Source organism: Mobula hypostoma, chromosome X2 (assembly GCF_963921235.1).
Source record: "Mobula hypostoma chromosome X2, sMobHyp1.1, whole genome shotgun sequence".
Classification (NCBI taxonomy): domain Eukaryota; kingdom Metazoa; phylum Chordata; class Chondrichthyes; order Myliobatiformes; family Myliobatidae; genus Mobula; species Mobula hypostoma.
Genome location: NC_086129.1, coordinates 36,882,051 through 36,908,835, shown reverse-complemented (window position 1 = coordinate 36,908,835; position 26,785 = coordinate 36,882,051). Strand labels below are relative to the sequence as shown.

Sequence of the window (26,785 nt, the reverse complement as noted above, 5' to 3'; positions counted from 1 at the left end):
AAAAAAAAGAAAGAAAGAAAGGAAGGGAGTATCATTCTATGGACCCCCAAGAGCAACAGGGATACTGAGAAGCAGATAAGTTGGCAGATTTGGAAAGGTGCAAAAATAATAGAGTTGGTCTCGCAAGTGACTTCAACTTCCCTAATATTGACCGATACCTTTGTAGAACAAAAGATTTAGATGAGCAGAGTTTTAAGTGTGCAGAATGTGTGGAATGGCTGACGAGAGGAGAGGCCATACTCGATCTAGTTGTAGGCAGTGAACTTGGTCAAATGACAAAGCTCTTGGGTGAGCATTTCAGAGAGTGCTCAGAAGTGTTGTCATATTTTGGAGTGAATTCTTCTCTCTGCAGCATAAGAGAAAAATGTATTGGGCAAGGGCGAATGGAGATATCGGGGTCATACAGAAATGCAACACCTGCAGATCATTAGAAAGGAACCGATCAAAGGAAGTGCGTCAGTTGTATGCAGAGAGACTCTGGGCAAAAAATCAGATTAATCTGGTTTGATCTGACTGGGACAATGTAATTGGTAATTGGATTATTTTGCAGTTTTCAGTGTAAAATCATTCATCAGATACTGTTTGCAGGCTTAAAAGGACAGCTTGCAAGAGGTGCTGCTCTCTCACACACAGACACAGAGACTCTGTCTGTCTCAAAAAGAGTAAACAGTTGATGTTTCGGGCTGAAATTGTTCATCAGGACCTGAAGTCCTGAAGAAAGGTCCCAGCCTGAAACGTCACCTGTATTCATTTCCATAGATGCTGACTGACTTGCTGAGCTCCTTCAGCATTTTGTATGTGTTGCTTTGGATTTCCAGCATCTGCAAATTTTCTCTTGGCAGTGAAGAGTTGTTTGCATTAATAACAGCCCGGAAGTGTCATCACACATTCTGGCACAAGCATAACATGCCATCAGTACTTGACAGAACAACACAGAACACAACAAGTAACAAAACAACAAAAGCAAATGTAAGCCTCTCTCCCACCCACTCACACTGAGGCAAGCCTCTGGGTCTCTTGTCTCCATGCTTCGGCCATTGGGCTTTGATCTTCAATTGCTGGACTAGCCAATGACAGGAGCCTGAACTCCAGGTTCAATCTCTGGGTTTGCTGACTCACCAACCCTCTTGCCTCCTGCTCACATAGGCTTCTGATACTGGGACCCACTGATATGACAGAGCTCAACATCCATGGCGTCCTTTGTCACCCATCCACATTACTGGCCTTCAAATGCAGAAAAGAGGCATAGAGCATGGATGTTATACCCCTATTTCAGCATTTTAACCTATAAAATTGACCACTGCAGGGCACACTGAGTAAACAAGATTGAGCTTGCTTCCCAATAAGAACACTGCTAGAGCTAGAAGAATTTAAAAACAAAATGTAGGAAGAGTACTGGGATGCAAGCAAATATAGATGGGTACCCCCCCCCCCTACAACAGATGTATCACAAAACACCTGCCATTTATGTGAATTGCAGAGACAATAAGGTGAAGCCATGCTGGACTGACACCAGAAGGCAGTGGTGACTCGATATACACCAAGCTTCTGGGTTATATAAGCCCAAATTAGAAGAGGAAATATGCATGGCTGAAGCAGATATAGCAATGGATAGAAACATCTGGGGATCAGCTTAGGGTCATATAAGATACTGAAGTTGAAAACAGGTAGATGGTGACCAGGGATTTAGTTGAAATTAGTGGTTAAGGAATGGAATTTGTGTAGGAGATCATTGCTAAGCGGAAACACTACAGCTTGACAACAGGCCTCAGGAGAACCCCAACCAGTTGGACAAGATTTGGAAGAGCAATCTGTTGACCTTACTTGGAAGGCTTCATGCCAAAGTAAAGAATACAGAGGCCAGGCAGTTATTTTCAATGTTTGTTTTCTTTTTGCTTGTTTTCAAGGATGTAGCATATGTGACATATGCAGTGTTGATTGGAATCATGTTAAGACTCGTATTATGCGACCAGCTGCACTGCTACACATTATTTAATGTGGAACATTCTCAAATGATTTTACATGTATTAAAAAACCAGTAAGAATGCTCTTTAACACTTTAGATTTTACTTTAATTGAAGTATCTTTGTTACTTTCCAGTACTATTTTCTGTATCTTAGAAAAGATGCTGAGGCAGTCCTGGAGATGATCTTAGGGTTATATAAAGATATCAAAATTGCAAATAAGTATGGAGGGTTATCAGAGAATCAGTTGGAGTTGATGTCCGGGAAATGGAATTTTTGAAGCATTTCAAAGACATTTACATGATTCTTTTTGGATTTCTGTTCATGCAGTAGTACTAGTTAGAGGCATTCTAATGAGGGGTGAAGAGGGACACATCTAGAAACTTCCACTCTCTTGGAGGGACAGCATCAGATGGATCCTTGGAAGACTAAAATTAATTACACAAGAACAGAAAATATTGCTAATGATTCTCTAGCAATAATTGAATGGACAAGAGTGGAACCTTGCATGTGTGGTTCAGCTCGAAGACTGGAGAAATGTTGGAGGTGGATGCTTTTATTGACTATGAGAGGGGCTACAGATAAGATGAGCGATAGAAACAAGAGCTGTTATGGACTTGACCTGTTGCTCACCTGTGCTATAATCGCTATTCTGACTGTCAGAATTTCTAGTAAAATCTTCATGAATTTGGAAGGCTAGAGTGTTAAGTTAGCAGCATGTCAATAGTGCTGTTGCTGCTGCAAACTAAGAGTTCAAGTGTTTCATGATAAGATCGTCAAGTAGTTGAAAATGCTGCACAGATGTGTAATTTGTGTGTAGAATAGGCAAAGAAAGTCAATTTAGAAAGTACACCTGTCACTGTTATGTTTATTTTAAAGAAAAGTCTTTGAATTTTAGATACCAGATGTACATGATATTACTTGTACTGTCACATGTGTGTTTGAAGCATGAAAATTTAAAATTTTTGAACTATCTGATAGGCCTGTTGATGATTTTGAAGAGTTTTGTGGCATCTGGTTTCATCTCCGCTGCCCAGGATGCTGTTGTGACTCTGGTATCTGCAGGCTTCAGTGTGCACCAGTTTCATCGCTGTGCATTTCAGTGATGATCCATAATGCACAGTGTTAACTCCACTGACCTAATTGGTGTGAATGTCTGCTTATCCATTGTAACTTTAGCCTTGGCCATCCTTTATTTAAAATATTTTTGCCCTTTATTCTCCATTAGCAAAGCATTGGTTTCATGTATATTGGTTATCCCCTGATATTTTTCCCAAGTTGCATTTTATGTGTAAACTGACACTGATTGTCGGTTGGCTATGGACGCTATCTGTGCCATTTTAGTTGCTGCCCCATATGCACATTTCAAGCAGACCTTGTCAGCTGGTCAGAGCTGTAAATTAGTGTATACTTTCTGCCCTTAATTTGGAGATGGAAAATTCCATTTGTAATTTTGCAGTCGGTACCTTCATCAAGATGAGCTAAATCAGGACTGAATGTTAATTGAAAATACAACTTTGTATTTCAATCTAATCTGTTTTTTTAAAATCATGACATTCTAATGTAAGCCAGAATTTGGGTTTATTGTGATAATAATAACTTGCATAATTTTTACAATGCTGTCAAAACCATCTACGGCCCAATAAATCAACGTGTTACTCCCCTGAAAACAGCAGATGGTTTAACACTTCTGAAGAATCAGGATACCATTTTGCTGAGGTGGGCTGAGCACTTTAACACCCTGCTTAATCAGGACTCTGACGCAGACCCCACTATCCTGGATGAACTGCCTGAACTTCCTCCTATCCATGACCTTAGTCTACCACCAACCTTCCGGGAGGTTCTATCAGCTGTCCATTCCCTTAAGAACAACAAGTCCCCTGGCAGTGACAATATCCCTGCTGAGTTACTGAAGAACGGAAGTTACATGTGTATGCGCACCCTCTACCAGTACATCACCCAGGCCTGGACTGATGAGAACATCCCACAGCAATGGAGAAATGCAAACATCGTTGTCATTTATAAGAACAAGGGTGACAAGGCCATCTGTGGCAATAGTAGGGGCATATCATTCCTTTCTGTTGCTGGAAAGGTCCTGGCTAAGGTGATGCTTCAGAGACTCATTAGCAACATCACCAAGTCAATGCTGCCCTGAATGGCAGTGTGGATTTAGGAAGAACAGGAGCACGATCAACATGATCTTTACAGCCTGGCAGCTTCAGGAAAAGTGCTGGGAGCAACATCAGGACCTGTTTATGGCCTTTTTCGACCTCTCTAAAGCATTCGACACTGTGCAAAGAGAGCTCTTATGGGATGTCCTCCTTAGGTTTGGCTGTCCCAATAAATTTGTTAACATCCTCAGCCATTTCTAAGATGGGATGACTACTCGGGTGACCACAGGAGGACAAGAGTTCGAGCCCTTCCTTGTATGCACAGGGGTGAGGCAGGGGTGTGTACCAGTGCCAGTGCTCTTTAACATCTTCCTCTTGTGTGTTACCAAGCTTCTCCACAACGAGATTGAAGACAGCAGCGGTGTGGCAGTGGACATCAGATTAGATGGCAACCTCTTTGATATCAGGAGGCTCCATGCAACCACCAAACTCCATAGAGAGTGGGTCCTGGAGCTGCAGTATGCAGATGATTGTGCTCTTGTAGCCCATACTCCGGAGGATCTTCAGACTGTCCTTGCTGTGGCGGTGAGAGCGTACAGCAGGATGGGGCTGACTGTCAGTACCATCAAGATAGAAGTGGTTTGCCATTGGAGTACCAGTGTCCCACCCACTCTACCTGCCTTCACTGTTGGTGATGAAAAGCTGTCAGTAGTGCCATCTTTCAAATATCTGGGGAGGATTCTCTCTGAGGATAGTGGCATTGACAACGACATCCAGAGCCGCATTAAACAGGCATCAGCTACCTTTGGGAGACTTCGGCGTAGAGTCTTTCAGAACAGGAGCCTTCGTCCCTCCACAAAGGTCGCTGTATACCAAGCGGTCTGTGTCACCACCCTCCTTTATAGCTGTGAAGCTTGGGTAACCTACAGAAGTCACATCAAGTCCTTGGTGCGCTTCCCCATAAGCTGCCTCCAGCGCATCCTGGGAATTACCTGGTGTGAGCGGGTGCCTCACACTGAAATACTTGTAAAGACCAACTGCAGAAGTATTGAGGCCATGATCACCCAGCGTCAGCTTGTGGGTCCAGGATAGGACTGTATAGTCATCAAAGATCTCACCGTTAAAGGTGTGGACGTTGTCATCGGATTTCGATGGACAACCGAAGAAGAATTTTCTTGTATAATGAACTATGAATTTCATTAAAATTACTGTCAAAAAATATAATTTTCGCAGAGAAAAGGCGATTGTCCGTAAGGAGAATGCCACTTTGCACTTGAATGTTTGAGGATTTATATAGTGAACTAAATGGTGGTATATACTTTGAAACAAGTTTATATGAGAAATTTAACAGCCCACAAATTTCTTTTCTCTCATGGTCCCTTTTGAGTTTCTTAATTTAAACTGCTGTTGTTAGTAGCACGTGCACCTCCAATATATTACTTTGTGGCTTTACAATCTCAGTAATCCTTGGAAGGTAGGGAACTGTAGTTACAATAGCACTTGCACCTTCAATAAATATAAAACACATAGGTTGCTAAAGTAACCATAAAGTGGATTGACAGGTGCCACTGAAAAGGACAATTAACATTATTGAATTTTATAAATGAAAATAGGAGATGCATTGGATTGAAGTTATAGCTTGTCAAAAAAACCTGTTTTGTTCTGTACCATTGCATTTGGTAATTTGTATGCTGACTGATCTGCCTGTGTCTTCTCTCTGTGTCAGGACGATTATTCACTGGAAGGTTTTTCGACAAGCCTTGCATGATGTTCATCCAATCACCTCTGGTCTGGAGGCTATGGCCTTGAAATCTACCATTGATCTGACATGTAATGACTTCATCTCTGTTTTTGAATTTGACATTTTCACCCGACTTTTTCAGGCAAGTACATCATTTTGTGACGAAGTATGAAATGTCTAATCGTTTGGTAACTCAATAGTAAGTGCACTGAAACACTTTATCATTCTGCTCAAAAGCTTGCATGTTTAATTATCAGGATATCAGTTTGAATGTGGCATTTAGCTCTAACATACATGGATTAATAAAAGTTGAAGAAAAAAGCTACTGGACGGTTACCGAAAATTACCTGTTGCCTCCAGTGGAAGGTGTATATGGATCCAATGAGAACAGGGTCCAGTTTGTTATCCCCATAATGTTGCTCATTGCCCACTTGTGAAGGTAAGGCATCTGTGAGATTTTTGCTGAAATTTGATACTAAGTGGGCATGCAAATACAAGGCTCTTAACTGAATAAAATTAAAGGTTTAAGTTTTGAAATGAGATGGCTGAGTGAGAAGAAAAGCCTTAAAATTGTTTTTTTTGATAATTGTTATGACATTGGGCATTCAGCCCATCAAATTCATGCAGAGTAATCTGATCCTCCCCGTTATTTCTGTGAAAACATTCTTTTTCAAATTTCCACAGATAGCCCCTGATTCTGCTACTATCTACCTACATTAGGAGTAATTTGCAGTAGCCTGTGTACAATCAGTCTTTTGGGATATGGGTGGAGCCCAGAGCACCTGGTGGAATTTCACGGAGGAAGAACACGCAGACTCTACGGAGACAGTATTGTAGTTCAGAATTGTATCCACGGTCAACCTGGTTCCACTATGCCAATTCTTCATTCTAGTGTATAAAATACGAAATGTTTTTCCAAAAGGTTTTTTTTCTCTCTCAGTAACTTCAAGTATGTGTAGATAGAAATAGTTTTCCCAACAGGTTGATATTCATGCCTCCATAGTAAATGTTTGTTGGTGCTTGTAAAGATTATTAGCTGAGCACATACACTTTATTAGGTACACCTGTACACCTCGTTAATATAAATATCTAATTGGCCAATCATGTGGTAGCAACTCAATGCAAAGAAGTATGCAGACATGGTCAAAAGGTTCAGTTGTTGTTCAAACCAAACATCAGAATGGGGAAGAAATGTGATCTAAGTGACTTTCACCATGGAATGATTGTTGGTACCATATAGAGTGATTTGAGTATCTTTGAAACTGTTGATCTCCTGTGATTTTCATGCATAATAGTCTCAAGTTTACAGAGAAGAACATCCAGTAAGTGGCAGTTCTGTGGGCGAAAACACATCATTAATGAGAGAGGACAGAGGAAAATGGCCAGGCTGGTTCAAACTGACATGAAGGCGACAGTAACTCAAATAACCACATGTTACAGCAGTGATGTATAGAAGAGCATCTCTGAATGCACAACACGCCGAACTTTGAAGTGGATGGGCTACAGCAGCAGACCACAAACATATCGGTGGCTACTTTATTAGGCAGAGGGGGTACCTAATAATGTGGTTATTGATTGTATACAGGCAACAGGGTTCTTGCTTTTGAATTGTAAACTAGTTATCTACTATAAAATTGCCACATTAGCACAAGAATCATGAGTCCTACTGTGCCACAGTCATCATTCATCAACAGTACTTGTAGAATTCATGCTGCCAATTGCCTGCTGAAAAATAGATACTATTCTAAATTTCTAATATTGTGAAAATCGACAGAATCACCAATATTTTGTGCAGTGTTGATATGTAAAAAAAGATTGATAAAGATTATATCAGGTCTGAAGACAACAACAGAAAAAGAATGATCTGCTGCTGTAGAGAAACAAAAATAAACTAGTAATCTGTTAGCCTTTTAAGGCTCACTTCACTTCTGTGGTATCTCCCTTCCAATCTCCCTTCACACCAACATCACTACATATGTAAAGATTAAAAAATTGCTGATTTCTTGGAGTTTGCACAGAATCTCTTGACTGCTATGATCACATCTGGATTTTTCAGAATTTGTTTGATCATCTCTTGTGAGTGGACAGTATATTACTAGCCATACAGTCTTTGAAAGGTAACCATTGTCATTCCTTGAATACGCTTTCTACATCTGTATCTCTGGTTAATGGGTATGTACCAATTGTTGCAAATGTAGCAAAATGTCACTGGTCCAGTTTTGTTTGATCATTATAGTTCACACCAATATGAATCAAAGCTTATTTTCATTATAACAATCAAGTAACAGATTTGAGATCCAAGGTTAAATCACCACAGTTTTGATAATGTGTTTCTGCTTAAACTTTTGCTCTTGCTGCTGTTGGGAATTGTGGCATTCTGAGTTCATATTTTATTTGATGGTGAGTAATAACTTTGAACTGCCTGCTTATCTGAAATCATGTTGGCAAAACCTAAAGTCAATTAAAAGGCCACAGTTTTAACATTCTTTTGCAAGTCAATTTTCTCAGGCAGCAGTGGCTGAAAAGGGCTTGTATTCTTGATAATTTATGGCAGTAGTTTCAAACTTTTTTGGGTTACTGCCCCCTTGGCACCCAGACCACATCCCCAGTGACCCCCCTCCCCCCTTCTGGCCATCACGTAAAAACTATAAAGAATTTTGATTTACGGTACACTGAAAGAAAACAGGAACTGCAAAATCAAAGCAGTGACAAATAATGAAAAAAAATTCAAATCTATTTTAAAGCCACAAATAAAATTTCTTTAATTACAGTAAAAAAAAATTTCCTTAACAGCTTTAGAGTATACATTAGCATTCCAACTATTCACTACTTTGTTTTTTCACTGTTCAATGAAATGGATGGGCTTGGTGCAGTGATGTCAACTTCACAACATCAGGCTGAATGTCACTCGGTCTCAGATCCCCAAGTTCAGTAACTTGCAGTCTGTTTCATTGCTTTGAAAAAAGTTAGGTGACTGCACTAAATATCATGTCAGAAAGGTAATAATGAACACCTTGACCTTTTTCTACAGTGCAGGATAGCGTTCAGAAATTTACTTCTGTAACAAAAAGTCTTTATGATTTTTTTTTGAACCTTAGCTTCAGCTCAGTCATTTCAGACCTTATCAGATTTTGTTCCATCTTCCCTGAATATTATGTAGAAAGTGTTCTAGGGTATTTCATATGGTTAAATCTTTTGTTGAAATATTGTTTTTCCCTGTGTTCTGACCCTTGTATTAGCTGAAAAAATTGTGCCAGTGTGCAGCATGTAATTATGACAGCAATTCAAACCCATACTTTTAGTGGTTGGCATATTGCCAGTGAGTAAGGTATGACTCACTTGTGTGATCCACTGTTTAAATGAAGTCCTGCAGTGTTTTTAAGGTTACTGTTTATCTAGATCTTTGAGTATGAATCAACTTGATAAATATACATTGTGATAATAGGTAAAATGACATTCATTATAAATGAGTGGAAGCAGTGCTCAGTTTATAATTTTTCCACTGCAGTTAAAATACTGAGTTCAGATACTACTCTAGGGAGTTGAGCACAAAAGCAAGACCAACATTCACACTGTAATATGGAGGAAATGCTATATTAGACCACAAGCCCAAAAGATATAGGAGCAGAATTAGGCCATTTGGCCTATTGAGTCTGCTCCACTATTTCATGGCTGATCCATTATTCCCCTCAACCCCAATCTGGTACCTTCTCCCTGTATCCCTTCATGCCTTGACCAATCAAGAATCCATCAAACTCTGCCTTAAATATTCGTAAAAAAAACTTGGCCTCCACAGCTGCCTGTGACATGAATTCCACAGTATCACTATTCTCTGGCTGAAGAAATTCGTCCTCATTTCCATTATAAAATAGCGCCCCTCTGTTCTCAGGCTGTCTCTTCTAGTGCTAGACTCTCCCACCATAAGAAACATCCTCTCCACATCGACTCTGATAAGCCCTTCACCATTCGACAGGTTTCAATTAGGTCACCGCTCATTCTTCTGAATTCTAGTGAATACAAGCTTAGAGCCATCAAACAATCTTTATATGACAAACCATTCAACCCTGGAATCATTTTTGTAACCTCCTTTAAACCCTCTCCAGTGTCAGCACATCCTTTTTAAGGTAAGGGGCCCAAAACTGCTCTCAATACTCCCAAATGAGGCCTCACCAGTGCTTTATAAAGCCTCTACATAAAATCCATTCTTTTATATTTGAGTCCTCTTGAAATGAATTTGCCTGCCTGTACAAGGACCTCCAAGTCCCTTTGCACCTCAGATTTAGTGTACCCTTTTATTTCTTCTGCCAAAATGAGTGACTATACACTTCCCAACGCTGTAGTCTCTCTACTTCCTCAAAACTACCTGCCCCTTCACCTATCTTCATATCATCTGCAAACTTTGCAACAAAGCCGTCAATTCCATCATATAATGTAAAAAAGCAGTCCCAACACAGGCCCCTGTGGAACAGCCAGTCAGAAAAGGCTCCCTTTATTCCCACTCTTTGCCTTCTGCCAATCAGCCACTGCATTATCCATGCTGGTATCTTTGCTGTAATACCATGGGCTCTTAACTTAAGCAGTCTCATGTGTGGCACCTTGTCAAAGGCCTTCTGAAAATCCAAGTACACAACATCAACTGATTCTGCTTTGTCTATCCTGCTTGTTATTTCTTCAAAGAATTCCAACAGATTTGTCAGGCAAGATTTTCCCTCGAGGAAACCATGCTGACTACATTCTGTCTTATCATGTACCTCCAAGTACCCTGAGACCTCATCCTTAACAATCAATTCTAACATCTTCCCAATCACCAAGCTCAGACTAACTGGCCAGTAATTTCCTTTCTTCAGCCTCTCTCCCTTCTTGAAGAGTAGAGTAACATTTGCAATTTTCCAGTCTTCCTGAACCATTCAAGAATCTAGTGATTTTTATAGGATCATTACTAATGCCTCCATGATCTTTTCAGCCACCTCTTTCAGAACCTTGGGTTGGAAAGCATCTGGTCCAGGTGACTTAACTACCTTCAGACCTTTCAGTTTCTCAAGATTGAAGACATGCAAAATACTTATTCAGTTCATCTTATTACTTATTCAGAGGCATTCTGGAAATTCCCCCTCTTTCAATCTAGCACCAACCTGAATTTCCCAATCTGCTTGCATAATCCCTCCATTAACATTGCCCTTTTGGCATGCATTTTCTATCTCCTGTTGTAACTTGTTCCTCTGCGTAAAGATTCTCCTATCAATAATGCATTCCTCTTCATGTCTCTGCTCTTCTGAGCCACAGCAGCAGACTGTATGTCAGAGACCTAGTCACTGTGGCACTCCCGGTAGGTTGTTCCCCTCAATAGTATCTAAAGTTATATACTTATTATTGAGGGGAACTGCCACAGGTATACTCTGCACTGGCTGTGCATTTCGCCTCCTGCCAGTCACCCAGTTACCTGTCTCCTGCAGTTTAGGGTGACCACCTCCCTGTTGCTCCTATCACCGCCTCGTTCTCTCATATGAATCGAAGGTCACCAACCTGCAACTCCAGCTCCTTAATATACATGTTCTAGCAGAAGCTGCAGCTTGGTGCACCTGGTGCAGCTGTGTTTCTCTGGGAGAGTGGAGGTCTCCCAGACTTCCTACATCCCACACAATACAAAATACTGGAGCCATTCTCACTAACTATTATGTCCTAGCAGACAAGGAATGAACACATGAGAACAAAAAGAGACAATTGCTAGGTACTTTACCTGATCTTGCCTAAGCCTGATGAGCCAAAGACACACTAAAGACTGGCACACTCAAAAGAATGGCTGCATTAGTTTTATTCACCCTTTCTAATGAATCCCTTTCTGTTGATTGGTTGCCGTACAACTCTGCTGCAAAGCTCTACTGTTTCAAACCTTGATCGCAGACCTAAATGAAAAGGTAGTTCTTTTAACACTTTATATTGATTGGTCATTGCACAACTCAGAGAATCTGCTACAAAGTTGTGCCGTTTAAACCATGATCCCAGCCCTAATTGAAAAGGTAGCTGTTTTTACGCACACCCTCTCTGTTGATTGGTCGCAGTACAACTCAAAATCTGCCGCAAAACTCTGCTATCTAAACCATGGTCGCAGCCCTAATTGGAAAGGTAGCTGTTTTTATGCAATCTCTCTCTGTTGATTGGTCGCAGCACAACTTGTAATCTGCCGCAAAGCTCTGCCACCTAAACCATGGTTGCAGTCCTAATTGAAAATATAGCTGTTTTAATGTGCACTCTCTCTCTGTTGATTGGTCACTGCACAACTCATAATCTGCCGCAAAACTCTGCTATCTAAACCATGGTCGCAGCCCTAACTGGAAAGGTAGCTGTTTTTACGCAATCTCTCTCTGTTGATTGGTCGCAGCACAATTTGTAATCTGCCGCAAAGCTCTGCCATCTAAACCATGGTTGTAGTCCTAATTGAAAATGTGGCTGGTTTTACGCACTCCCTCGCTGTTGATTGGTCGCTACATAACTCAGAAAATCTACAGCAAAGCTCTGCTGTTTAAACCATGATGGTAGACTAATGGAAAAATTAGCTATTTTTACGCACTCTCGCTATTAATTGGTCGCAGCAGAACTCAGAGAATCTGCTGCAAAGCTCTGCCGTTTAAACCATGATTTCAGCCCTAATTGAAAAGTAACTGTTTTTATGCACTCTCTCTGTTGATTGGTCGCCGCACAATTTGTAATCTGCCGCAAAGCTCTGCCATCTAAATCATGGTCGCAGCCCTAATTGAAAATGTAGCTGATTTTACGCACTCTCTCACTGTTGATTGGTCGCCACATAACAGAGAATCTACAGCAAAGCTCTGCCGTTTAAACCATGATCGTAGACTAATGGAAAAGTTAGCTATTTTTACGCACTCTCACTATAAATTGGTCGCAGCAGAACTCAGAGAATCTGTTGCAAAGCTCTGCCGTTTAAACCATGATTTCAGCCCTAATTGGAAAGGTAACTGTTTTTACACACTCTCTCTCTCTGTTGATTGGTCACTGCACAACTCAGTGAATCTGCTGTTTAAACCTCAATCACAGCCCTAATTGAAAATGTAGCTGTTTTTACGCACTCCCTCGCTGTTGATTGGTCGCCACATAACAGAAAATCTACAGCAAAGCTCTGCTGTTTAAACCATGATCATAGACTAATGAAAAAATTAGCTATTTTTACGCACTCTCGCTATTAATTGGTCGCAGCAGAACTCAGAGAATCTGTTGCAAAGCTCTGCCGTTTAAACCATGATTTCAGCCCTAATTGGAAAGGTAGCTGTTTTTACACACTCTCTCTCTCTGTTGATTGGTTGCAGCACAACTCATAATCTGCCGCAAAGCTCTGCCATCTAAACCATGTTCGCAGCCCTAATTAGATAGGTAGCTGTTTTTACGCAATCTCACTCTGTTTGGTCGCAGCACAATTTGTAATCTGCCACAAAGCTCTACCATCTAAACCATGGTTGTAGTCCTAATTGAAAAGGTAGCTGTTTTAATGCACTCCCTCTCTTGAATGGTTGCTGCACAACTCAGATAATCTGCCGCAAAACTCTGCTGTCTAAACCATGGTCGCAGCCCTAATTGAAAAGGTAGCTGTTTTAATGCACTCCCTCTCTAGATTGGTCACCTCATAACTCAGAGAAACTGACGCAAAGCTCTGCCGATAATACCTTGGGGTTGCTGTACCTTGAAAGAGGTATTAAACCAAGGCTGTACATTTGCTAATGTGAACATAATAAAACATCTCTCAGGATTATTTTGAAGAAGACCAGAGAAGCCTGGTCTGGCCGATTGCCTTTTTATTGGATACAAAGTGTTTTGGGAAATGCTGAGGTAAAAGTTCTATATAAATCCAAGTCTTTCTTTCTCCAGAAGCATCTCACATGGTATGATTGAAATCTAATGATATATGCAAGTTTGAGTGACTTAATGCAATAGTCATGTTAAGAGTGGTTCTGTATGGGAATGAAATGATACAAAAATATAGCAGATTTTATGCTAGATATCTTGATTGTTTTGTCTGAGCCAAATAAATTTTCCTTTTCTTTTTTGAAACTGCAATTACTGCAAAACCTTTGAAATGTAAACATTTATCTCTATGAAAGTGTCTCAATATCATGCAATATCACACTAGCATTCGTTTAAATATTTGCACTTCATCTTCAAAATGTGTTGCTTCGGCTATTATTTTTCTGTTTCTCACTTGTGATCATTCCTCACAAAATCAGGTGTATCAATTAACATCAAGGAGTGAATGTGACACTTTCATTAATGACAGATGACTTTTCCATTTTCTGGTTATTATTGAACAGATCTTATTAGCATAGTTTTCCTGTGATTAGGTTAATGGTTGAAACTCCCTGACTCTGGATTATTGAGAAAATATCAGGTACTAAGCGATCACTTTCCCTCCCAAAAGCTGCCATTTCCTGGAATGAGATCAGTTTCTCTCCCATTTCCCCCTTTGCCCTCATTTACTTGCCTGCTCACTCTGTGACCCAAAAGTCCACTTCCCGGTTATGCATTCTATCCCCATGTTTAAGGTTCATGTTGATAGTATGAAATCGTAATATTCCATTTGACTTGTGTACTCGTTAGAGTGTTTTCTGCAATTTAAGACCTGGTGTAAATTCAAATTGTACAAGTTCTACTTCACATTGTAGAAGCTGAACCCAGTGCAGCTGGGTAAAATGGTAAGAGAAATATAGTTTAATATATTCTATTAGAATTTATTCTTTTAATTTCTTTTGAGTGAGTGGAAATTGTATCAGTAATTCCTAATTTTCTCTGTTCTCATTATTGATCAGAAGAATTTTCGCTCCCTTTATCCTTTTGACCCTGACTCACTAAAAGAGTGTGGATTAAGTCACTGGAGTAATGTGAAGTTGTAAAATTATGTGGTGTTTCCTGTGAATGGACCATGTTATCCATACGCAGGAAGTGTACACTTAAAGATTTACATTTGTTGGAAAATAGTCATACTTTATTGATCCTGAAGGAAATTGCTTTTTGTTACAGTTGCACCATAAATAATTAAATAGTAATAAAACCATAAATAATTTAAGTAGTAATATGTAAATTATGCCAGGAAATAAGTCCAGGACCAGCCTATTGGTTCAGGGTGACTGACCCTCCAAGGGAGGAGTTGTAAAGTTTGGCCACAGGCAGGAATGACTTCCTATGACGCTCAGTGTTGCATCTCGGTGGGATGAGTCTCTGGCTGAGTGTACTCCTGTGCCCAACCAGTCCATTATGTAGTGGGACCTAACAATGTACTTCAGTATGGTAAGTTGTGTACAGAGCTTTTTAAAAATTGAGTATAACCTGAGACATACATATCAAATAACTGCAATTAAGTAGAATAATTACTTTCAAAAAGCTAATTACAGTAAAATAATCATACCTTAATTAAATGTTCATTGGAGGCTAAGTATATCTTTTTACAATTTTTTTTCACACTATTCTGTTTGAACTGCAAAAGAATAAGAATAAAATGAATAGTCGGACAAGCGCTGCATCTACCCCTACCCCTCATCCCTCGTTGCCATTTAGGACTCTAAACAGTCCTTCTAGGTGAGGCGACACTTCACCTGCGAATCTTTCGGGTGCCTATTGTATCCAGTGCTCCTAGTGTTACCTCCTTCACATTGGTGAGACCTGACATGGATTGGGGGACTACTTTGAGCATCTTTGCTTTGTCCGCCTCAAAAAGTGGGATTTTCTGGTGGCCTCCCATTTCCATTCGACTTCCTATTCCCATTCCAACATGTTGGTCCATAGCTTCCTCTACTGCCATGATGTGGTCACGCTCAGGTTGGAGGAGCAACACCTCATATTCCGTCTGGTTAGCCGCCAACCTGATGGCATGAACATAGATTTCTCCAACTTTCGGTAATCTCTCCCCCTTCGTGCTTTTTCATTCCATATTCTGTTTGTCTCTCGTCCTCTAATGCCTAAACCCATTAGAAGAAAGTTGGAATGTTGCATTCTCTTAGATATTATCCTGCACTCCAATAGATATCTGATCTCTGTTTCGGCAGACTGTAAAGTCAAACGATTGTTGTGGACATTTGCTGACATCTGTGACTGATCAGCATTTTCCTTTAATTGAATTTGACTGCAGTCAGTCAGCAACTTCAAATGAGACATTTTTTTGAGGAAATCCAAAAGTTTCAAACTGTAACCTCTGTGTGTACTTGTATAACAATCGTAGGTCTGGTGGAAGGGAATGCTCAGAGCTAAAAATATTTTGGTGACATACATGTGTTGACATGTTGAGCTGCTCTTTAAACTTTGAGCTCAATGCTCATAACTTGATTAAGTACTTTAAAGTCTGTCTACCTGTTACTTTACAAAACATTGTTTCTACAGTTTAAATTACCTCATTTTTAAATTAAGTCTCTAAGCAACCACGTCAATAGTCTAGTTCAGAAGGGGTTCCCAGCAGGGCCAGATTAAGCTAGTATGGGGCCTGTAGCATATGTTATAAAGGGGCCCTAAATTTTAAAAAATGCACATAAGTATTAAAACATAAATTATTTACTTGCATAGTAAAGTAATTCAATTTTTTCATTTGCTATGCAGCCAGATAATATGACAAATGTCTGACACTTCAGTAATAGTATTACTTGCATTTAGGTATCAATTTCAAATGTCAAAAGTAACAAAACTAACAAAACTACAATTTAAAAGTTAGATTTTCTAGATTTAGCATGAGTAAATTTGTCGATGATACTGGAAATGTCTATTTCACGCAGAAGTTCATGTTCAATGCTCATTAGAGTGAGATTGTTCAATCTGTTTTGACCCATGGTGCTCCTTAGTTCATTTTTAATCCTAATGGAAAAAAATTAATGAAATATGCATTTAAAAACAAATAGTTTATGTTACAAAAGCTAAGTAGCGGTATCAACAAAGACTAGTGAGCAAAATTTATGTGACTGTTGTGGCTATGAGCGCATGTGGATCACATGCACTCAACAACCAACTAGGAATAGTGTTCTGAAAATTATCTGTTTAGTTGCTTATTGAAACTGATTTCAATTGGGAAATACAAGTTGAAACTCACAGTCTAATCCAATCTTGTATGTTCCTGAGCTGGTTCGGACTACCTAAAATCAGGGGAAAAAAATGAGGAATCATGAACTGGGCTATATAAAACCAGTGGCACATCCCTTGTCGCAGGCTCACTGCAGCGGTGCACCCTCCCGCGGTGTAACAGCGCACGCTGCAGCGGCTTAGGAGCATGGGGGATAGCACAAAGGTCACCACGGCACAGCAAGGAGCCAACATACACCTGCACACACATATCATGCAGCATGCAGCTCCCCTGACGTGAAAACAACAGCATTGCCAGATCGTCGTGAGAATACAGTGGGATGCCAATTTCACCAGACTGCATTTAGTGCGGGGCCGATAGCATATGCTACTTTTGCTACTAGGTTAATCTGGCACTGGTGCCCAGCATCTACAGTAATAAAGTGATCACGTGCTACAGAATAATAAATACTAAGGTAATGACTGATAATAGATTAGTCGTCTAGTTTATATTGCATACTGGATTTTTTTTATCAGAATTTAATTACATGTACACTATTTGCTGGTCCATAGAAGTTAAACTTAAATGATCTGAGTAGTTTCAACCTCCAGTTTGAATAATTTCAAAAATGTTTTGCGGTACACTTCTGATTGCATTTCAGATTGATTTCAATGCTCATACAAAGGCTAATCCTGAATCAACTATGTACAACTAACTATAAATTTAACTCTAACTAAAAACTTTACTCTAACAAAATCATTTGAATCCCTCAGCCTTCAGGTATTGTGTTTAATTGGTGTCATTCTGCTTATTGTACTAAATTTATTTGGGTAATTCTGCAGTGGTGTTCTTGCTGGTCACTAATGCTATTAATGTTAAAAATGTTTCCTTTCTTGTTTGCTAGTATATCCTGAATACTGGACTTGTCTTTGTTTGCAGTGTAATGGAAATAGAATGAGGAGTTTTCAGTACTTGTAATTTCAGGGAATGGTACTGCATATGTTATCTGGGTCATTTATCAAGTGAGGTGAATTCCTCAGCCAGTAGAAGTAGTGATGGAAAATGTGGAATTGTGAGAGAATATGGAAATTGATTGTGTGGAAATAATCTAATTTGGTTAATATCTGAAAAAGAGGGTAAGATCACCAAATTACAAGCATTAAGGTAGCTTTTTAGTGTTGACATTTCTGCATTTAAATCTGTACGAAGAGAAAGCAGGGAGAATTTCAAGTGGAATCTTAAATTTGAGTTGGTAGAGTCCAATCGGTTCAATTAAATAAATGCTACTGTTCTGAATAAAAGCGAACTGTAGTAGTAAAGCAGATAACTTGGTTGCTATCATTGCTTTTTGAGTTCTTGCTGTATGCAAATTGGCTTCAATGGTTTTTGCCTTGCAACAGAGATGAAATTGAGGTTGTAAAAGATATTAAATTATATATTTTTCTATTGATTTCTTTTTTATACAAGAAAATCTTTGGCAAAACTGGTTTTATATTTGGTAATTTGTCAAATATATTAAAACAATTTACATACAGTGAGCTTGATTTTTAAAATGTGTGATGTGTAGGTCAACAAAAGGGACTTTATGAGCGTTTCTACTGCAGCCAAATGTTTCAGGATTTTGCAATTCTGTTACCACCTACAGATTTTGTAGCTGCTGTTCTACCCCCACCTCTTCTCAGACACGTTTTCAGTTTTCAGATTCTTTCTGCCATTTTTATTTATCATTTGTTTAATCTTTTTCAAGTAGGTCTTTGCCCCAGAGTGTCAATGGAAGTAGGCACTTCATAATAGTCATGCAACACAGAAACCGTCTCACTGTGACCATGCCTGCAATCAAATATCTATCTACCAGCACTTCGGCTTGGTTATTCTGATCAGGCTATTTAAAATGTTGAGAGTATCTGACTCCAAAGATTCTTACAGTTGATAGTACAGGAAGCCAAGGTGCTGAAAATAACATCGAAAATACTTGTCTCCATTAGCACTGGCACAGAATATAAGGTGAGAGAAAGTTATGGTACAATGTTATAAATTGCTGGTTGGGCCACAGATGAAGTACTATGTCTGGAAGGGCATGATTGTACTAAAAAGAATGCAAAAAAATTCACCAGGATGCAACTTGGGATGGATTATTTAATTTATGAGGGCTCAGTTGGTTTTCCTTGGAGCAATCAGTCTTGATAGAAGGATGCAAAATTGAAGGATTTGGTAGATAGTAGGAACATTTATTTTTCCTGTGGCAGAGAGAATTAAAACTAGAGGACATTGGTTTAGTGTGAAAGGTAAGATCCACTTTACCACCTATACAATGGGGTAAAGTTGGGGAAGGGTGCCAGAGTAAGTTTAGAAGATGACTGTTTCAGGCAGCCGTCAAAAAGGCAGGAATGGCTGGGGTCCATGTGAGCGCTGATGGTTTTGCCTTTAATTTGTAGAAAGTGAGACGAATCAAAAGAGAAGTTGTTGAAAACAAGCTGAAGTTCTGCCAGGAAGATGAGAATGTTAAGGGTTGGATCTTTGTTCCAGAAAGATGCTAAGGGCCCTTTGGTCTTCCTGACAGAGATGGAGCTGTACAGAGACCAGAAATCTATAGTAATAGATTATCCTTGTCTGTGGATGCCGGGAGCCCATCCTAACACAGGGTCTTGATCCAAAGTGTTGTCCATCTCTTTGCTTTCATGGATGCTGCTTGATCCACTGAGTTTCTCCATCAATTTGTTTTGTTTTGCTCCATATTCCAGCATCTGCTGTATTTGTGTCTAAATACTATCTGCCATGCTCTACCTGTCTTATCACTGATCAACAATTACTGTGGCTCAAGGCAATCTTCTCAAGGTCGACATCACTAATTTTTATTTCAATTTCAAAATTACTAATCATACCTCCTACATTCATGTCCAAATCATTAATGTCTGGGTCCTAGCACCACTTATGAGTTTACAATCACAAAAGCAGCCTGCCATTGTAACCCTGTGCCTCCTGTTACTACGACACTTCTGGATCCAATTTGCCTTGGATTTCATGGGCTCTAAACCTTTGGACCGTTTTCCAGTGTGGAACCTTGACAGAAGCATTACAGAAATCCATGCAAACTATATCAACCACGTTGCCCTTATCAATACATTTTGTTACCTCTTTGTTAAATTCATTTGAATTGGTCAGATAGATTTGCCATTTACAAACCAATGCTACCTATCCTTTAATCTGTCTTTTCAAGTTTAGCCTATCCTGTCATGCAGAATATTTTCCAATAACTTTTTTTCTACCACTGACGTTAGCCTCAAAGGCTTGTAATTACATGGCCTATGCCTGCTCCCCTTAAAGGTATGATCAAGTATTTATACAAAAATAATCTGATCTGAAGGCACAAGAGAAAGATGAGTTTGGATAGGTACCTCTGAGCTGCTGAACCTGCATGCTAATTTCTTGTATGTAATCTCAACTGTACATTTTATGAGAAACAATGTAGCTAGTGTGTTGGTGCATATTATTTTCCACTCAGCAGTAGTTCTATAGTGGTTGGGCATCACGCCAGTGCCAACCCTAGTAGAAGTCATAATATTGAGGTAAAATGCTATACAGAGCACAGGATCATGCATGAACCTATTAAGAGAGAGAGGCTGAATTTGGGTCAAAATAAGCCAAGGGATAGATGATCAGATATTAATTAACTCACTGGATGTTGGTTCAACTTGGATTAAAAAGTATATGTAACCTGAATAATATCAGCATGCCTTTGGTAGTCTTGGCTATTAGAAGATTCGATACTTCGATTGTTTAGTTTGAATTTTGCATCAGCTTAAATTTAAAGTTAAGCTGATACAAAACCTTTCTTTGCAGGAAGAACTTCATGCTTGTTTAATGCCATTGCCATTATGCCCATCCACAAAAATGACGGGGAAGATGTTGTAGAGACACCATGATCATAACAACTTGTACATCAGCCATAATGGGACCATTAATAAAGAATGAGATGGAAAAGCAGCTGGTAAGAACAGGCATGTTAGCAGAAAGCCAGCATGGGTTCAGAAAGGGGAAATCATGTTTTACTAATGAGCTAGAGCTCTATGAAGAGGCAACTAAAATTTATGATAACAATAGTGGTTGATTTCATTTACTTGGACTTTCAGAAGGCTTGTGACAAGTTACTCCACAAGAGGTTAATAATCAAATTACAGGAGGTAAGGATTCAGGGTAAGGGTACAGAATTGGCTCAAAAAGAAGTGAGTTATGGTTAGAGGATCATTTTCACACCCAGAAGATGCTAAAAGTAGGGTTCCACAGGGATCATTTTTGGAGCTGCTGCTGTTTTTAGTTTACATTAATGATTTGGACACTAGTAAGGTTTGCCGATGATGCAATTAGGGGGATGGGCTGATGACATTCAGGCAGCAGAATCAATACAGTTAGATTGAAACAAAATCCAGATGTGGCAGATAAATGGCAGATGAAATTTAATGTAAGAAAATGTAAACTATTACATAGAGGAAGTAGAAATATTAGATATAAATATACAATAGGGGGGTTCTTGAGTTAGTGTACTGTATGAGAAGGATTTGGATGTCTTGGTAGACTCATCACTAGACAATGCACAGAAGCGATTAGGAAGGCTAATAGAATATTGAGCTATATAATTTGCTCAGTGGAGTTCAAGTCAAGAGACGTTGTCCTTAAGCTGTATAATGTGCTTGAGGCCACACCTTGAGTACTGTGTACAATTTTGGTCTCCATATTTTGTGAGGGATGTGAGGGCACTACAGAAAGTTCAGAGACTGGCAACGAGACTCATTCCAGGTCTGCATGATATGAGCTATGAAGAAGATTGAAAGAGTTAAATCTTTTTAGCCTAAGTAGACGTAGAATGAGAGGAAACATGATAGAGGTGTTCAAAATCATTAGGGTATAAGTAAGGTGGATACCAGCTGCTACTTCAAAATTAATCCATCAATGAGGACACAGGGCCATAGGTGGAGACTGGTTAAAGGGAGATTTCAGACTTCTCTCAGGAAGCATTTCTTTATACAGCGAGTTGTGGACACATGGAATAAACTACCTAGTTGTGCCATTGAGAGTAGTACCTCAGATACTTTCAAATGTAAACTCTATAGTCATTTCAACACAATATGTGAATAGGAATTTGGCAAGCTTTGGGCTGAATGGCCTGTTCTTGTCAAAAACTTTCTAATGTTCTAATTAATCTTTTGTACATTTTGTGCATAACCCTATCTGGGGTGTAGGTTTACTGACCAGTATTTTGAAGGACCATAAAGAGTGCTGCACTGGAGGTTTGTTTTCCAATGTAAAAGTCCAAAATTTAAAACAAAATTAAAAATGTGTGTGTATGTATATCTGGATGCGTGTGTGTGTATATTTTAAGTGCCTGAGCTGAAAATTAGCTGAAAAAAAGTGTTTTGAACCTGGAATATTTCTATTAAAAGTTATTTCCTTTCAGACCCACTTTTGACAATGGAGAGTCTGGTTGCTTAGAAACAATTTTGGGATATAATCTTTGAACTGCTCAAAAGGATCATTGCTATTAGGGCTTGCTTGACTTCACATAGTTGAAGAAAGGTTAATCTGTATAGGATACCACAAAACATGCACTACATAAAATAACTAACTTGATATTTTGTTCCAAAATGTGCATTTCTAGTGCTTTTCACATCTGAATGATTCAAGTTCTTTTGAAGTGAAATCCTTTGCAATATATGTAACTGCGATTACAATTTGAGATGAAGCGGAATATTTATCACATGAGGTACAAACATGTTCTATAATTGGAGGTCAGCAGCTAAAATAAAATTCCAGGAAATAAAATCAGTGTTGCCATAGTTTCACATACCAGAAACATCAGATAATGTATGAAGATCAATATACAAGAATAATATATTCAAAAGTAAATTACAGTAAATGGTAGGTAGAAGTCAACAGTACTAAGACAGTATCTAGAGAGACAAAACATTGATATTTACTGTTGCTACGTTTTTATCAGAATGGGAATAGTTGCAGAAAATGCAACTAAAATACAGTGAAAGTGAGGGACTAAGGGAAAAAAGGGAAGGAGGTTTCAGAATCAAAGACGGGTGATTTAAATAATAGTGGCGAGATTTCACTGTATTGGTGCAAACGTCATTTTGGAGAAGGTTTGAATGGTAAAAATCTGAAATAAAAATACTGATTGAAATTTTGAACTGTTTAAATTGAAGGCTGCAATGCGTCTTACTCAGTAGGTGAGTACTGTGTCAGATTACACCTTTGACCCTGTTGACTTTACTAGTTCTCCTTGGTGTCATGAATGTATAAATGCTACTATGTAATTGAAGGCAGCTATTCCTCTGCCATTCAGCTTTGATGCCCTAATTTGGGACAATGTTGTGACCAAGTGGTGCTGGCAGTGCCCAAGCACTGTGCTTAATGGCACTATTGATTTTGAGTAGCTATGAGTAGCTCACTTGTTCACTGCATAAGTGTGAAGTTCCAATATCTTAAAAGCAAAAAAGTCTTCCAATTTCTGATTAAAGGTATCACAGCTCAAAAATTTGGAAGCTGTACTTGAGAAATGGAATTTGTGGGACATGAGCAAATCAGCTTTAATGTGCAAGGTTGCAAGGTCCCAGTTCAACCCTCGGTCTTTGGTACATTTACACAGTTCATCAGGAACAGAAAATTATGTTTATAAAAACTGAAAAGCAAATTTGTAATATATTGATTAGGTTTCTTATCTGTACATAAAGCTATTATACAAGAGAAAATGAGCAACGAAAAATTTGTTATAGAGTTAGAAGCATTGAATCCAAACAAGTGTTTAAGCCAATATATTTCACTGCTTGGTATATCCTCATCAGTGGGTTTTATTCAGTTGAATTTTCTATCATAATTACTTCAATAAACATCTAGCTTAATTAGGTCAGCATTTTTCTAAATCAGGATAAAATGAGGTGAGAATAAACAATTGTAATTATTGCTGGTGTTATGCCCAGCATATTAAATTCAGTCTGACTTCCGTGAGTTCTAGTTCCACTCTGACCTTTGAAGGACAGTTGAGTGAAGTGTAGCCTTATTTATCTTACATATGGCTCAGATTTTTCAGCAGTTAATGGACCTGTGTAGCTCGTAAATTAACTATTTAGAAGCTTTAAGCAATCACTTTTTTTAACATCATTGTCGAAGACAGTAGATTGGTGCTACTTTAAGTCTGAATCAAAACTATTAGCATCACAATGGTATCTTCCAGATTGTCAAGTAGAAATTAAAACAGTTGATTTATGTAAGGCTAGCATTTATCACTTGGACCAGAATTTGAAGTCACTATTTTATGCAAATATTATTTGCAACTTGTCTGAGTGTCATTCTTTTTTTAAACTTTTGTGAATTGCAGTGGGTGGTCCTCAAGAAGGTGCCATCCATCATTAAGGATCTTCTCCATCCAAAACATGCCCTATTCTTTTCAGGATGGAGGCACAAGAGCTTGAACACCCAATTAAGAATAGCTTCCTCCCTTCTGTTATTAGATTTTTCAACCGTCCATGAACACTACCTCATTATTCCTTTTTTGTGCTATTGATTTAATTTGTAATTTATATTCATTTTTATGTTTTGCACTGTATTGCTGCTGCAAAACAACTAACTTCACATTATAGAAAGCAGTGATAATAAATCTGAATCTGAAGCAACTGTTTTTCTCTTTACCAGTTTTCAAAAGGATATTTGAGCTGAAATGTTAATTCTATTTTTCCTTCTACAGATGCTGCCCAAACTGAGCATTTCTGGCATTTATTTAGGCTATAATTTTTTTAGTTTTCAAATGCAGAAAATCCACTGGGCTTACCATGTGTTTCTGTTCCATAGCCATGGTCATCATTGCTCAGAAACTGGAACTCATTAGCTGTTACTCATCCAGGTTACATGGCCTTCTTAACTTATGATGAGGTAAAAGCAAGACTCCAAAAGTTCATCCACAAACCTGGGAGGTAAGGAAATTAAGAGTTAAGTTATTGAGAATAAAGAATGGCTCCAGAGCTGGAATGGGGCAGATTTATCTTGTAATTGCATTGTGTTTTGGATAATTTATCCTTGCTGTACCACGGAGGTCGTAAGGCTGTTAAAAGTTTAAAAATATTTCATTTTTAATGTAATTCATATGCTCTGATGGGGGACAGCAAAACTATTTTATATGTGCATGGCAAATTTGTTATGTAGAGCTTGTTGAAATTGCTCAGATACCACAGGAATTCCACGTTCCCATCTACTGCAGTGCTAATTTTGACGGCATCAAACAGGAACTCCGGAAATTTGATTGAAAAAGGCTGTTAAGGATTTTCTGGCAAATGGGAGGCTTTTCAAAAGAAGTAGGGCAAGTTCAGGACTAGTTTGTTTCTGTTAGAGTGAAGGGCATTTTGGCAGGATGAGGGAACTTTGGTTGATAATGGATATTGAGAGTGGTTAGGAAAGAGGAGGCTTATGCCAGGTATATGCTGCTGGGATCTGATGAGTTCCTTGAGTATAAGGGTTCAAGGAGTGCATTTATGGAAATCAGGAGGGCAAAAAGCCGCCATGAGATATCCCTGGAAGAAAAGATAAACGGGAATCGTAGAAGATTCTATAAGTAGGTCTACTTAAGAATCTGTATGGTAATCTATACAATCTCACCTGGTTCCCTCAATACCACCTCCTTAGCCAAGAAAGCACAATAGCATCTTCAATTCCTGAGATTTCTCCTCCCCCCCCCCCCACCCCACCTTCATTCTTAAACAATTTTTACAGGAGCACCATTGAGTGTCCTGACCAGCTGCATAACCATCTGGTACGGGAATTGCAAGGCATCTGACCGCAAGACCCTATAAAGGATTGTGAGGACTGCTGAGAGAATCATTGGGGTCTGCCTTCCAACCTTCCGAGATATTTATCAAGGGCGCTCGCTGTGTGCACGGAGCCCTTAGCATTGTCACTGGTCCCTCCCATTCACCCAACAATCTTTTTGACCCCTACCGTAGCAATAGGGCAAGGACTGTTAGGATGGGAAACAGCTTTTCCCTCCAGGCTGTGAGATTACTAAACTCCCTACCACTACCCAGGTCTTATCATGTATGAAGTGCCAGTAGAGTATATTGTTTACTTTTTAACTTGTATCGTAAATGCACCCTATTATTTGTTAATTTATTTGTGATAATATTAATTTACTTGTTCTGTGTTGTGCACCTTGGTCCAGAGGAACGTTTTCATCTAGTGGTATGCATGTGTACAATTGAATGACAATAAGCTTGAACTTGAGTTGAAACCAGAGGAAATGGGTGATATCTTCAACTCCTTTCCATTACTTACTGTGGAGAAGGGCATTAGTGAGTTCAGGGAGGGAACAGTGATATTCTGGAGCACATCACATTCTGGAGGAAATGGTGTTTGAGGTCTTGAAGGCGAATAAATCCCTTGGGCCTGACCAGTTTATCCTAGAATGTCATGGGAAGCAAAGGAGGAGGTTGCTGGGGCTTTGACCGATTAAATTTGTATCTTTGTTAGCCTCAAGTGAGATACTAGGAGACTAGAGGACAGCTTATGTTTTGCTGTTAATTAAGAAAGGCAGAAGGGATAAGCCAGAGAATTAAAGGCCATTGAACCTGGCAGTAGTGTTGGGAAAGTTATAACAAGGGACTCTGAGAATCAGGATTTATTTGCATTTGAAAAGGATAGGAATGATTAAGGATAGCATGACTTTTCACTTAGGAACTTCTGTCTCATAAATTTGGTTGAGTTTTTTTTTGAAGAAGTGACCAAGTAAATTAACTAGAACAGGGTGGTAGAAGTTGTCCACATAGACAACACTGAACTGATTCCACAACCATTGGACTCATTTTCACGAGTTCTATATCATGTTCTTGATATTTATTGCTTAATTATTTATTAATATTTTGTTTTTGCATTTGCAGTT

At 39.0% G+C, this 26,785-nt stretch overlaps 1 protein-coding gene across 1 annotated transcript in view; it reads left to right on the top strand.

Moving 5' to 3' along the window:
* cbl (Cbl proto-oncogene, E3 ubiquitin protein ligase) overlaps nucleotides 1-26,785 on the top strand; it is a 151,679-nt gene that overhangs the window by 86,765 nt on the left and 38,129 nt on the right. The window contains exons 4-5 of the mRNA XM_063038490.1: nucleotides 5,802-5,958; nucleotides 24,709-24,830. Coding sequence (XP_062894560.1) covers nucleotides 5,802-5,958; nucleotides 24,709-24,830 — 279 coding nt within the window. The remainder of the gene's footprint in view (nucleotides 1-5,801; nucleotides 5,959-24,708; nucleotides 24,831-26,785) is intronic.